Source organism: Glandiceps talaboti, chromosome 17, assembly GCF_964340395.1.
Source record: "Glandiceps talaboti chromosome 17, keGlaTala1.1, whole genome shotgun sequence".
Taxonomy (NCBI): Eukaryota; Metazoa; Hemichordata; class Enteropneusta; family Spengelidae; genus Glandiceps; species Glandiceps talaboti.
This window is the reverse complement of record NC_135565.1, coordinates 7,933,118-7,948,024: the sequence shown is the minus strand read 5'-3', so window position 1 is coordinate 7,948,024 and position 14,907 is coordinate 7,933,118. Positions and strand designations below refer to the sequence as shown.

The window sequence follows — 14,907 nt, the reverse complement described above, 5'->3', positions numbered from 1 at the left end:
GCCATAATAAGTGTATGTTAGGAGAAAAAAACACCCACTATAGATATTCAATATTCCAAAATACTTCATGCAGATCTGTCAATCGATTCTTTCTCCTTTTTTTTCTCTCTCGTAAATTTATAGCTATGTGTTTATATACATAACATCAGGGTATTAAGTTGGGCTGTTAAAACATACGTTAAACAACCAACCAGCCAAACAACAAACAAAAAGCACTAGCGACTCTTGCTCGATCCGGGCGGACCACTACACACCTGGTCGGAAGGAGGTTGAACCCACAGATCAGTCCCCGACGTGTCACGTCACTCATTTTATGTACTTACAGTTGGTCGAGAGTGCGCCCTCGTTGGTGGGAAGTTGAACCGGGGATCGCCATTTTGAAAATATTGTAAACACGATTTTGAAGTGATCACGCCTGGAAGTCACTTTTTACCTACGTAAGGCACGATATTGATCATTCATCAGCCAGAATTATTCAAAATCAGGTAAGATAACAGGCTTTTTCTGTAAAGTTTTCGTTAGATTTTCTAGATTGAAGAAGAGCTTCATTTAAATCGATGTTGAAATTTATCGGCGGCGTTGCCCGTTTGACCTCTTATTTTTTTTGACATGCCAGTTGCTAGTGCTACATCGTCGTGTTACAAATTCAAAGGTAAGTTATTTGGTATGTACTCAACCAACACTGCTCGAATGATGTTGTTTATAGAAGTCACATTTTGTTGACTCTTAGTTAGAAGGGGTAATGTTTATTTATCCAGTACTCAAATTTTTGTATGTGTTTCACGATCAGTGGTCGAGGGACTGCAGCTGTGTGGAACTTATATAAAGGGCAATGATTCAATCTCGGGTCACCGCCTTAATAAGGATTACGTGGGATTATCCTTTTGTTCTGAACCAACCTTTTCTATATCTCTGCCTAACAACCGTTTTTCACGCCTAGATTTGAATCCTAATCCAAAGTGAACCTTTTAATCCAATATTTTTTTAAAGAAGGCACATGACGTGTAAAATTTTAAAAACAGTGATTTGCCAATAACTGTACACTTTGATTCTATTGTCATTTATAAATATTGAATATATATATATATGGAAACAATGTCGAACAGTAGCCATGTACTGCAAATGATACAAATGTAGTTTATGCTAGGGAGTCTGACTCCATTCCTTTCCCTAAACCTATAAAGTAAACCCAACTCCCTAGCTTGAAGTTGAACACAATCTTGTAATTTATAGTGAGGGGTATACAACATATTTTACGTATAGAGACTCATGTTACCCTGTGTATGCAATTGGCATGACTTGAGTTTTGTTATTGGTTATTGACTTTATTTAACCTTGATAAATTATTGCACCATAGGCTGTTCTTACACAATGTCGGGAAAAGGAAAATATACAATATTTGCATTAAAAATACACTTACATACAAATGAAAAAAACTGAGTTAGAGTCTATTAGAACAACAACTATTAGGAATTACATAATAAAACACTGAAAGTGAAAAAAGAGAAGTTGACAGAATGTTTATGTCTGGTGTAAAAGATAAGATTTATATATATACATAATTCATTTTAAAAGATTTCAAGATTGAACATGACTTTAAATCCATTGGAAAACTTTTAACACCATTGAACATAAAACAGTTTAAGTTCTCTTATTACAAAGCTGTGTAATGTGCTTGGGTATGTACAGATCATTCCTAGATGTTATTCTTGTTACAGTTTGATAGTTATGTACATGTACACTGAGACTGCCTTGGCAGCAGTGTGCCCGCTAATGATAGTCCAGTTTTGTTGTTGTGAGTCAAAATGAGAAAAACTGGCATTTCTTGTGAGTCACCACATAGAAAGTGATAGGGGGTACCAAATTTTGGTGCATCACTAGATATTGTGTGTGTTTAGTGGAGCGTCAAATTGGCTTACAAGTTAGACGGCACACTGCTTTGGGGCAACTTTCAAGTTGAAAATAAAAGTTCATTAAATCTCTTGAAACTTTGCCATATGGAGAAAGCTAAACTAAGATCCAGGCATTTTTCTTACTTACATGTTGTATAATAATACCTCTCATGATGTGGGGTAGTGAGTGAGATTACGAAAAGCGGCCCAGCAGATGAATATTTCAGACTAAGTTTGCTTTTGATTCTTTCGGAAAAATATTTAAAAAGATACGTAGGGATTCATTGTCATCACAGAAAATTAACCCTTGGAGTCGTTACACTAGTTTTCATATTCATGTTGTCAGGACAATTTTACCCGGTAACCATCTATATTAAATATGCAAATTAGGATGAATATTAATTAGTGACCAGGACTACTCTCAAGCTTGGCAGAACCCTGGTATCCTGGAACCATCTTTGCAGACAAAAACTAGTGGAAGTCTCCTGAAGTTGTGGGCCGTGGAACAGAAACAGTGAACCACATCAAATATTTTTCTCTTTCTTGTTTGTATTTTCAGGAGTGTACTTTGCTGTATGAGGTTATACAATGACATTGTCTATAGAACAAGTGATGGCTGATGCCAAGAAGCTGGTAGACAGACTAACAGAACATGACAGTAACACAGATACATTGATTGCACAGACGGAAACACTGAATAAAAGAATAGATGCCATGAAACAGGTGAGATAAAGTGATAAAGAGGAGAGGAGGAGGAGGAGGAGGAGACGAGAGAGAGAGAGAGAGAGAGAGAGAGAGAGAGAGAGAGAGAGAGAGAGAGAGAGAGAGAGAGAGAGATGTGTGCAAGTATGTTTAGCAACAAGACGATGCTCATAGCAACAGCCAAATGATAGTGTATATTGCAACGATAATAACAGGGATTAATAGAGAAATGGATAGACATTGCAGAGATGAACATACATGTACATATAGACCTAACAACAAGACTACACCCATAACAACAGTCAAATGATGGTGTATATTGCAAAGATAAAAATAGGTATGATTAGGCAAGTGAATAAACATATGCCTAGCAACAAGTCTACACCCATAGCAATAGTGAAATGCCAAGGTTATTGTAAAAAATACCAACATGGATGTTGTCATGTAGGAAAGTGGATAAACTAACAAAAAATTGAAATAAATGACCCGGCAATGAAGATACTGCCCATACCAACGGGAAAATTAAGGTGTGTACGAACATTTTTAAAAAAGATAACGCATAAACTATACAGTTGTACGAAGAAATCACTGGCAAAATTTTGTTCATGTGTCATGGTTGGATGTGGTGCTTTATCAAACATATTTTGCTATTGAAACTCAACACAATTATAAATTCCACTATAAGATTCCCCTTTCTTTGCGATTACAAAACATGCAAAAAATTCTAAAAAAAAAAAGAAAAAAAAAATCGCAAGCACACCTTGCTTTTTAAGTTTAAATCAATATGAACATGTGTGGACATGCCTGTATTATATTAAAGAATGGAAAATGTTGAATTCAACAAATTAGCTATCCTGGTTTAAACAATTAAAATGTATCAGTTGATTCTTTGGTTTTAAAATAGTTTAACAAGCATTGCAGGAATTTTTGTACCGTTGTACTACACCAAGATAAAATGCTGTCAACATGCTGTAGGCATGTCTGTTGTTCTCGGAGTATTAGTGTTTATAGGTTATTATGTCACTGTATCTGATTAACATTCATTGTCATGTACTTAACAGCATTGAAATCACTGCATTGCTATTGATTATAAAACTCTCATCAGTGCACAGACTATATGTCTTATTGTGACAATGCATAGTCTATCTGTCCAGTAGTAGTGGTCGTTGTTGTCAACGACATTATTGGAGCGTTATTTATTGTTTACGAATTGTGTGTTGTAAATATCAAATGTGCCAGTTCTAAGTAAAGTGTGTTGTGTAGAGAATGGCACATGCAGGGTGTGTGTCATCAGAGTACCAGTTTAGACATACACAGGTTAGTAGGCATTTGTTTTGTGTTGTGTACGATTATGACTCGGCCTAGTGAGTGTGTATGTACATGTATGTGACTTCAAGTGTGCTGGATGGTATATAGTGTAATACATTGTACAACCTACAGAGAGAGAGATACACACAGACATTTGTGCAGAGTGTCACTGCTAGTCAGTCATACGTACATACATTACATGTACAATGTGTTACATACTGAGTATGTAGCACGTTGTACATGTAATGTATGTAAGTTACATGTACATACATGTACATTGTATGTAGATGGTGTGTGTGTGTGTGTGTGTGTGTGTGTGTGTGTGTGTGTGTGTGTACATGTTGTATGTGTACATGTATGTATGTATGTATGTGTGTATGTATGTATGTGTGTATGTATGTATGTATGTATGTATGTGTGTGTATGTATGTATGTATGTATGTATGTATGTATGTATGTATGTATGTATGTGTCTAGCTGTCTGTCCATCCGTCCGTCTGTCTCTGTCTGTCTGTCTATCTATTTATCTACATATATATCTGTCTATCTGTCTATCTCTATCTATCTATCTATCTATCTATCTATCTATCTATCTATCTATCTATCTATCTATCTGTCTATTTATGTTGTAATACTTGGCATTTCTTCATTGAGGGTTATTTTATAGTGGAGAAATATGACAAACAATAAACATGTATGCATGTGTATGTATGATTAGATGTACTAAGAGTAAGGTGTAGAGATGTGAAAGTCTTCCTTTACTAACAGTTGTAGTTTTCAGTGAATTGTTCTTAGTAGAAATAAAGAAGTCATGAAAACTACATCAGGTCCTAATTACAGTACTGTGATAATTTGTTATTGTGCACAGTGCATCAATAACACTATTGTAAAACAGGTAACATCTGCATAAGATGCTTTAAAGTTTAAGAAGGCTATTGTTAATGTTACAAGAATTCAGCCAGAGTAAGTTAGATCAAAGACTTCTATGGTTAGATGTATTGGAATTTACCAGTTTATAAAATCCTCTTATTACTTGAAATGATAATACAGGAAGTAAAACCAGTCAGTCTTTAGTTTAGATCTGTTTGTGGTGTTTTATCGTGCTATTGTATCATTAACTAAATACAGAGCCCACATGCACAGTGTAAGTGATGTCTGTGTGTTATCTTTTTGGTGTCTATCTCAACATGAAACCTTGTGATCAGGATCACTGATCTTGATAGTTCATTTAATAGCTTTGACTCACTTACTGGGAAAAGAACGGTATTCTGGGTCTAATAGTTATACACAGAGTATGGTATGATAAATCCAATTACATGTAGGTATGGTTCCGCACTCGAAATGAGCACCCCCAACGTAATCAAGATTTCAACATATTATTATTTATTTATTTTTTTTATTTATTAATCTTTCATATACAGACACCATTTCAGTGCATTAGCACTGTTCTCCCAATGGAACCTGTTGCAAGATTATGTACATAGAAAAAAACACAACAACAAAAAAGGACAAACAGGAGAAAAAGTTACAGATGCACAGTGTACTTTAAAAGATATCTACTTACATTACATTACTACTTATGGTGTCGAATGACATGTAGCGGTATTTTAACAGTTTTCAGTGAATATGTTATTTTGTTGTGTAATTGAAAAAAAATAGGACTCCAGTTACAGTTAGTACAACTTTAATGAATTCAAAACTGAAAAGTGTGAGCAAAGACAACTGTTATGAGATTAGGTAGCTGTGAAATATATCACTCAGCGTTGCAATAGACATAATATTATATTGGGATCTGGATCTGGATATATAACTGGCACCTTAGGAGTATCATGCCAATGGGGGTCAAAGGTTAAGATATGAAAACTACTGATTTAAGTGATTTCTAAGTCTTGTCTTGAATGAATATGTCGAAGACGATTTGATGACAGAAGAGGGTATTGTATTCCAGTCAACAATTGTTCTGGTGAAAAATGAGTTCTTGAAAATTTCAGTTTTTGAATCAAGGTGTTTATCTGGCTGGATGGAATCCTGTACTCTTAGTTGGTGAAGGACGTTTGTTAGCTGCAGTGACACACAGTGATATTCTAATGGTATTGTTTTGTTGTGACAATAGGCATTCATGGAGTATTGTGAAGAAGCTAATGATGGTTGTATTGGTAGGCAGTCCTTACTATCTACACTTGTAGAAGTAAGAAGCCATGATAAAATTGTTTTATGAATTAAAAATCCAAAATAAATACCAAATCCTCATCCATATGGTCACTTCAGTGTTCAAAATCGTTTCGAGTTTTGATTATTTTCTTGTCCTTTTAATAACAGTACCAAGAAGATCTTGCCGAGATGAATGAAGCAGCACGCCACAGACCAAGATCAGCACTTGTGTTGGGAATACAACAAGAAAACCGACAAATACGGGAACTACAACATGAAAACAAGGAATTACGAACGGCGCTGGAGGAACATCAGTCGGCACTGGAATTGATTATGACCAAATACAGGGAACAAGTTTTAAAATTAGTGTTGGCTAATAAGGTGGATAGTAATTCACTTGATGTACATCAAAATAACTCCAAAGTAAGTAATTCAGTTATTACTAGTAAGGACTGGAATAAACATCGAATAAACCGTTTTTCATCTCGCGGCAGATCTCATGAGATCACGCCTGAGTCATTGCATCCATAGCAACCATTGCATCCATAGCAACCATTGCATCCATAGCAACCAATTGAGGGTAGTCAAGCTGAAAGTGTCAAATGCATGGCAACACTATTGTTCTCAACATCATCACACATGGCCATGACGAAAGCTTGACCACGATTACATGTGTGACAACCGTTGTTGCATCGCATATTTGCATATCTTGTGAGATCTTCAATGAGACGTAAGATCCCTCATTGCAGTATTGTTGGTATTTTGCAAGTAAGTATTATGAAAGATTTGTCACTGACAAATAATTTATGTCCTTTTTGTATTTTTCCAGGAACTCCAGACGATGACACAAAAAATCTGTGAAATGGCCATGGTGATGTCAGAGGCAGTAAATGTTGATGATGATGCAGTTGCCAAGGAAACCGAACTGATCACCAGACTCCAAGTTGAAAACAAAGGATTACGGGAAATATTGGGGATTAGTCGTCAGTTTAGGAAACCATGGCCTAAAAAGTATCCCCGGGATGACAGCTATGGTGTACATGTACATGAGCAGTTTCAAAGAGATTTGACACAGAAACAGCAACCAGAAAGTGATGATAGTGTTACTGAGATTAAGGCAAAGATAAATATTGATAAAAGTGAGGAAAATAACCCTGGTGTTCCTGGAGGAAAAAATAATGATAGTGGAAATAATGTTATGTTTGAAACTAAGGAAAGTGGGGAGGAAAATAAAACTAGTGTCAACAGTGAAAGTATTGAACATAAAAGTGGAGATCTTGAAACTGTCAGTGGGGATCTTAAAACTGCAGGTGCTGATGACACAAGTGGGAGTGTTGAAACCGTAGATGCTGATGACACAATTGAGAGTGTTGAAACTGTGAGTGGGGATGTTGAAACCGTAGATGCTGATGACACAATTGAGAGTATTGAAACTGTGAGTGGGGATACCCAAGCTGACAGTGGAGTCCTTGAAACTGAAATTCAAGCAAGGGAGCTCGGAAATGAGGCTATGGAGGAACTAGAACGCACAATAATTGAAAGTGAAAATGTCAAAAGTGGTGAAAGTGATGATGAAGTTGTTAGTACGGAAGTAGTGACCCAGGAAGAGATACAGGTGGAGATACAAGTGGATGATAAAGATGGGAATGCAGATGAAAATACAGAGAAAGGGGAGAGTGATAGAAGTAAGAGAGACAGCAGTCCTAGTGATGAGAAAAGTACTTGATAAATTATGTAATAGATAGATAGAAATATAGTATTATTTGTGTAACCAGTATGTTTGTTAGGTTTTATTTTATAACTGGTTGTATACCCTGGGAATGGCAGGGAGCGGGGGTGGGGAGAGTGGGGGGGGGGGGGTGATTTTGTACCTGTACATCTTAATTAAAATGTTCAATATTTATTTGATACATTTCCACGACTTCTCTCATTTTGGAGAGTACCACTAACAAATGAATTAGGTATGTAGATAGTATAGCTGTCAGCTACAGAAACACTTTGTGTCTGGGCTTGCATTGGCTAATATACACGTTTAGTGTTGGCACTAAACACTTCACCAGCATGTGTTAGCAAATTGAAGCATTAATGCTTGGATAAGTCCTATGTTAACACCAGGCTAGCTCAGTGCTAACACTAGGCTGACACTGTTAGTAACTGGAAGGGTTAATGCCTACACCAGTCCTATGTTAACACCAGTGTGGCAGTATAGATCATTGCTAACACTAGACTGGCAATAATACCTCACCAGCATGTGTTTTAGAAACTGAAGGGTTAATGCTTGGACCAGTCCTGTTAACACCAGGCTACATCATATACCTCAGTGCTAACCCTAGGCTAACACTGACACCTCACCAGTATGTATTAGCAACTGGAAGGTTAATGTCTGCACCAGTCCTATGTTAACACCAGGCTAGCTTAGTGCTAACCCTAGGCTAACACTGACACCTCACCAGTATGTGTTAGCAACTGGAAGGATTAATATCTGCACCAGTCCTATGTTAACACCAGGCTAGCTCAGTGCTAACACTAGGCCTGTACCAACTAAATGTGAACACCAGGCTAGTCCACTGTGTACATCTGACTGACACCAGGTATAACAGATTGGAAAGATATTCTGTAGGCATACTGTACATACATTTACATACTATTGTTATTAAAAAAAACACACACTATATAATGGTCAGAGGCAAGAGAAAATCTGGTAAAAATTCACCTTGTTTCATATTTGTCTTATACCATGTAGATGGGACACAGATGTGGCAATGTACATGTAGGTAAATTTGACCTGCATAGCACCCTTGATGAAAACACTGGTAGATTATTGATTTGATTGTGAAATTATATAATTGAGTCATGTAAAACACAACTGTTGTCAATTAATTGTAAGTGACAAGGGGTGTTAAAGGGGTGGGGGTGGGGGGGTGGGGGGTGGGGGGCAAGGAGTGTTTGTAAAATGTTTCCATTATAGCCCCAGATGGCGTATCTTTTGTCTTTATTTTGTTAAATTTGAGCCATTGAAAAATACACCATTCATTAGTTCAAGCCTTCTGATTACCTGTATTATATCTCTACTCATTGATGGCACTGTGTACACTGGCTAGTTAAGGTAGAATATGCTGTGGAAATAAATTCTGTATTAACTTTTTCTGTTACTTTGCTCAAGAAAAGTCCAACCTATTCTCAGTGAAATTCAAGTTAAAAAATCTGTAGTCACTGTATATATTTTTGAAATAGAGGTAAAAATTATTTCAAAATGCAGTCATTTGAGAATCCAATATGGCCGCCATCCAATATGGCCACCGAATACTGTGTTAACTCTGTGGGCAAATAAAACATTATTGATTTTCTTGAAAACGATATGATGAACCCTAATTTTTTTTAAATTATTTCAAAAGGACCAGGAACACGCTTTCACATGGCAAAGTTTGGAGAGAATTGAAGAAATTTAAGTTTCAGGGAAGTTTGTCCCAGAGGCATTTTATACCTTAATGGATCCGGCACAGATTACATGTTTGTCAACAGACTTTAAATTTGTTGGATGTTATTGCTAGAGTTTGAACACTAGGCAGTCATATATGTCTTGACACATACAGCTAAATAAACAAGTTGATAATAAGAGTGTTGAAAAAATACTGTTTCAGATATAACTCTGGGGCTTTGATATAGATTTAGGATGCCTTACTGAAATACAGGTATGAATGGACTTGACTTGCATAGTATACACTGTGTGCTTACAGTGTGTTCTAGGCATTGTGGACATGGAAGTACCTACATGTACATTAATGTGATACTTACCAGATTATGAATGGACTTTCAAATGACCAATGGAAAACTAAGATATGATCATTGTACATGGCATGTACTTTCAAATGACCAATGACAAAGCAGATTGTGAATGTACTTTCAAATGACCAATGACAAACCAGGTTATGAATGTACAAATTTCAAATGACCAATGGCAAACCAGGTTATGAATGTACAAATTTCAAATGACCAATTACAAACCAGGTTATGAATGTACAAATTTCAAATGACCAATTACAAACCAGGTTATGAATGTACTTTCAAATGACCAATGACCAATTACATAGTGTACGGCTATACATGTGACGTACTTACAGGTCACTTACTACAGTTTACATCTGTACATATGCTAGAATCCCATTTCATGTTGGTTCAGGTCATGTACTAGAGTTTGTCTGCAACTGTTCCCTTCTACGTACATTTCAGATCACCTGCATATACTAAAGTGTGTATACAAGTGTGCCCCTCTACGTACATTTCAGGTGACTTACATGTACTAGAGTTTGTATACAAGTGGGCCCTTCTATCTACACGTACATATCAGGTGACCAAGTAGAGGTTGTCTGCAATATAGTGTCCCATTCCTTGATTGTTAATTCTGATCTTGTGAAATAGGACAACAACATACAAACTGTAGTAAATGGCCAAAACCTATGCTTCCATCTTTGAAATAATGCAATTCAAACAGGTTATTAAAATTCAATTTTATTTATTGAAAAACTATATTTGGCATATAAATCACGAAAAATGAATAAAAAAAATTTGAGAGACTCGTTGATGTGTACTATCATACAGAACTATTATACCCAGTAAAACAACCTAGTAGTAGTATTCACTAGGCTGTAGATGTAGCAATCGGTTTAAAATCCGATGTAGTGAACTCCGAAGTGATTTCTTTATTTAGCTCTTACGGTTATTGTTGTTTGTTGTTTGACTGCCTGATACCAACATCTGACACAATACCATAGGTGTTCTCAGACCAAATCTCATACTAACGGGTAGCCAATGAGAATCCGTCTTTAATACAATATAACACTCAACGTTCCAACTTGAAAGAAAGAGAACCATCAAACAATAACGATAACATCGTTGTCTGCACTCTTAGCTCATCTTTTCAAACAGAGTGCTCTGAAGAACTGTACCCGTATGTTTCAGCTCATTACACGTTCCCATTCGTTGAGTAAATTCATACAGTGCACTCTTTGGGCTCAAGAACACCAATAGTATTGTGTCAGTTGTAGGTACTGGGGGGTTCACAGAATAAAACAAGAACAAATGCCAATAAATGTAAGCACTAAATAAAGAAATTGGGCCGAGTTCACATCATCGCAAACCACGACTGTTTTACGGTACCATTCTTAACGAGTCGGTCCCTATTGGTACTACCACTACACTGTTCGAAATGTAGTGGTAGAAATACTAACTCTGGTTTTCGAGAATGCGAGTTCACTACAGTAACATTGAATTTTAATCAGATTATAAATGTATAACAGGAAGTTATTTGTAATCGCATATACTGTTCCTATTTCTTACGTCACTGCTAAAATTTACTTGGCAGAGAAATTCTTCTAATATTGATTATTTTGAAGTTTGAAAACAACTTTAAGTCTACAAAGGTCACAAATATAAACCACTGTTAGTCACCTTAATTTAAAAAGACTTGTATGAAAATAAAATGTAACCAAAATTATACAAATAAGTTTGTTATTTTTTGTGACAATGTCAGAGAGACCACAGTTTATTCAATAAATCACATACCCACACATTTCCACCCTGAAAAATGTGCATTTATAGAATTTTGTTATTTGAATATTATAGATATTTTTTCTTAATTTTGAGTAAATATTAAGCAGGTACACAAGTTATATTATTAGAAAAAATGGAAAACTCACAAAAAAATAATCCAAAAGATTTCTTGTTTCTGACCATTCTACTTGAAAAACTATTTAATTATTTTGATTAGTTGAAAATGATAACTTGTACCAAGCTCCAATTGTATCCCATAATCTCTTTCTGGCGTCAATGGCAGCCATATTTGAATTCTTCCTTTGTAATTGGTTGCATTCTTGCGATGACTTGAAAACAAGATGGCGGCATGTATCCATGTCTCACTTCAGTGTAAAAATCATAGACATTGGAGAGTCTGTCTCCAACTAACATCTATATGTAAACATACAAGGTACTCCATTTTCCGATAAACTTGGACTTTGTGATTAATATCAGAAATAATGTGTGAACCATAAAAATAGTGTTATATCAATGATATTTAATTTCTTGTTCTGAAAAGTTTTGAGTATGTTGTAGATTTTGTGACAACAATTATATGTGGTAAATCCAATATGGCTGTGATGCTTGAAATATTCAACTGGAAGCAGAAGTCAATGGAGGGAAATATTTTCAGTAATGTTGAGGAGCTTGATGTAAACCCCCTCACCTGCTTGATATGTAAACAGAGATTTTGTATAATAGCACACCCACAGGTTGTGTCAAGAAATACTTTTGTTTTTATTCAAATTTCCCACAACATGGACTCTACTCATATCAGTGGTTGTTTACAATGTATGTATAACAATATGGAAACCAAAAATATGAAAATAAAATTATAAAAAATGTAGTGTATTGAAATCTACTTTTTTGTGTATTGTATATTTTAGCAATGAAAGTGACTCATTTGGTGAGGTGCCCAATTGGGACCTGACTTCAAGCAAGTGATGCGAGGAGTGAAACCCCTTGCAGCAAATACAGGATTGACTTTTAGAAATGATAAAAAAAGATATAACTGTAGGGTTGGGAATGTTATAGGCTAGATTTTACTGGATTTATCTTGTATAAAATTGTTGATGCGTGTGGAGTGTTGACCTGTTGCCGGTCCCAAGATGCATGGTGCGTCTCTCCATACAAGGCTATGTATTTTGTACGCACTGAAGGGGTTTGCACATGCTATTCAGGGGGATGGTTGTCACCTGATCATACTCTGGATTCACCCATAAAATCCCTCTCTGTTTTTGATGGCGTTTAGTCTCTCCAAAAAATCACTCATAATCAAAGAGGTCAACATGTCTTTTCATCATTTCCTGATGAAAATGTTATTTCAAACATATTAAAGCCAAAACAAGAGTAACTATAACAACATAAGTGATGTCTTCTCGCGCAATGCATCTTGGAACTGGAAAATCGACTATTAGGTGTAGTCACCTGGAGGTTTGTGTGTGTCTGTATATGTACACATATTAATTATTATTTTATTGTTGATATTTAAGTTAAATAAAGTGAGACAAAAACTTAACAACAAACATTACTGTGTTAATTCAGGGACGACAAGTACTATACATGTATAGCATGTTGAATTTGCAACATTGTTGTTTTTGGTCACATTAGCATATTAATTAAAAGGGGAACATTCTCATATGTTGAATTTGCAATAATGTTATCTTGGTCACATTAGCACAACTTAGAGGGGAGCATTCCAATACTGTATCAGTAGCACCCTGACTTTGTAACATTGTTACTGTATCAATTTGATGAAGTGTTGGAATTTTATTTACAAACATAAACAGATAATATAAAGGAGGATTTACCCCCCCCCCCCCCCAAAAAAAAATAAATAAATAAATAAATAAAAATAATAATAAAATAAATAAATAAATAAATTAATTAATTAAAAAAAAATAGAGGTTGTAAGATCACATTAAAATGGCTAAACTCTATATTTGGTTTTTAATCAGAATGTACCTCGAACACAAATATCCCTGAAAATCAAAATTCTTCAATTCTTCATTCTTTCCAAACTTTGCTATATACAGTAAGCTTGAAAAAAAGAAATTCAGTGGTTAACCATTTTGTTTCCAAGGAAATTGATGTTTTATTTTCCCCATAGAGTGAACACCACATTCGGTGGCCATATTGGATTCTAAAATGATGAAATCCCCCAAATTTTGATACCCTATTTGTTCTCTATTTCACAGTGATCCAAGATATTTTTCATTGACTTTAACTGTGAATAGGTTGGAGTTTTCTGCATGGTTGTAGTAACAGAGCCAGTGCACGGTAACCTGCACTATGCTGTAAATGTTCAATCTTTGATATGTGTTGACGTTGTGTATAAATTTGGGGAAAGAGAAATAAAGTCACAGATTTCTCATAAATCATTCTAGTGGTGGAATATGTCTTGCGTTGTTGCAGCACCCCTCCCTCCCTCCCCCCATCCCCTCCTCAGAGTAACACTAAGACCTCCCCTGCAACACATATAGACAAGCAGTGTAATGTTTCCATAGCAATTGTACTCTGACATATCCTTCAAATTGGTGGGTTTAAGTGTAAACTTGAGTGTATGACAAGTGATAATACACACACACACACACACACACACATACACACATATATATATATTGTAACAGTTGATTGCTTGGTTGAAGTCAATCAACTTGGGTGTATGATAAGTGATCAACACATGTATGTTGTAACAGTTGATTGGTTAGTTGAAGTGTCAATCAATTTGCATGTATGATAAGTGATCAACACATGTATGGGGTAACAGTTGATTGGTTGGTTGAAGTGTCAATCAATTTAGGTGTATGACAAGTGATCAACACATATGTATTGTAACAGCTGATTGGATGGTTGAATTGTCAATCACATTAGGTGTATGATAAGTGATCAATACATATATATTGTAACACTAACAGTTGATTGGTTGGTTGAAGTGTCAATCAACTTGGGTGTATAAGTGATAACACATTATGTATATTGTAACAGTGCCTGTAGTGATAAGCTAAAACAGATGTTAGGTGTCTGATAAATTGAAATGATGCAAAAAAAACCCCCACAAATGAGACATGGTGAACTGATCAGTCAATTAAGTTCACATGATCAGATTGTGGCTCCAATGAGGTGTACCAAGGTGATAAATTAGTGATACTACCATATCCACAGACAGCCAATTTGTGTCATGGGACTACCATAATTTGTAGTTCGTAGCCTGCTCAGGCTACGACCATTGATTGTAAGATGGAAGATTTACAGAGTACTTTTGATAAATATTTTCTTTTCC

The 14,907-nt window shown here is 35.7% G+C and overlaps 1 protein-coding gene across 1 annotated transcript; it reads left to right on the top strand.

Moving 5' to 3' along the window:
- The first annotated feature begins 386 nt into the window (after positions 1 to 386).
- On the top strand, positions 387 to 7,865 carry LOC144448501 (uncharacterized). Its single transcript, XM_078138763.1, has 4 exons — positions 387 to 485; positions 2,452 to 2,615; positions 6,222 to 6,476; positions 6,883 to 7,865. Exons 2-4 carry the CDS (start codon positions 2,481 to 2,483, stop codon positions 7,777 to 7,779), a joined length of 1,287 nt encoding a protein of 428 aa, XP_077994889.1. The 5' UTR covers positions 387 to 485; positions 2,452 to 2,480; the 3' UTR covers positions 7,780 to 7,865.
- The last annotated feature ends 7,042 nt before the right edge of the window (positions 7,866 to 14,907 follow it).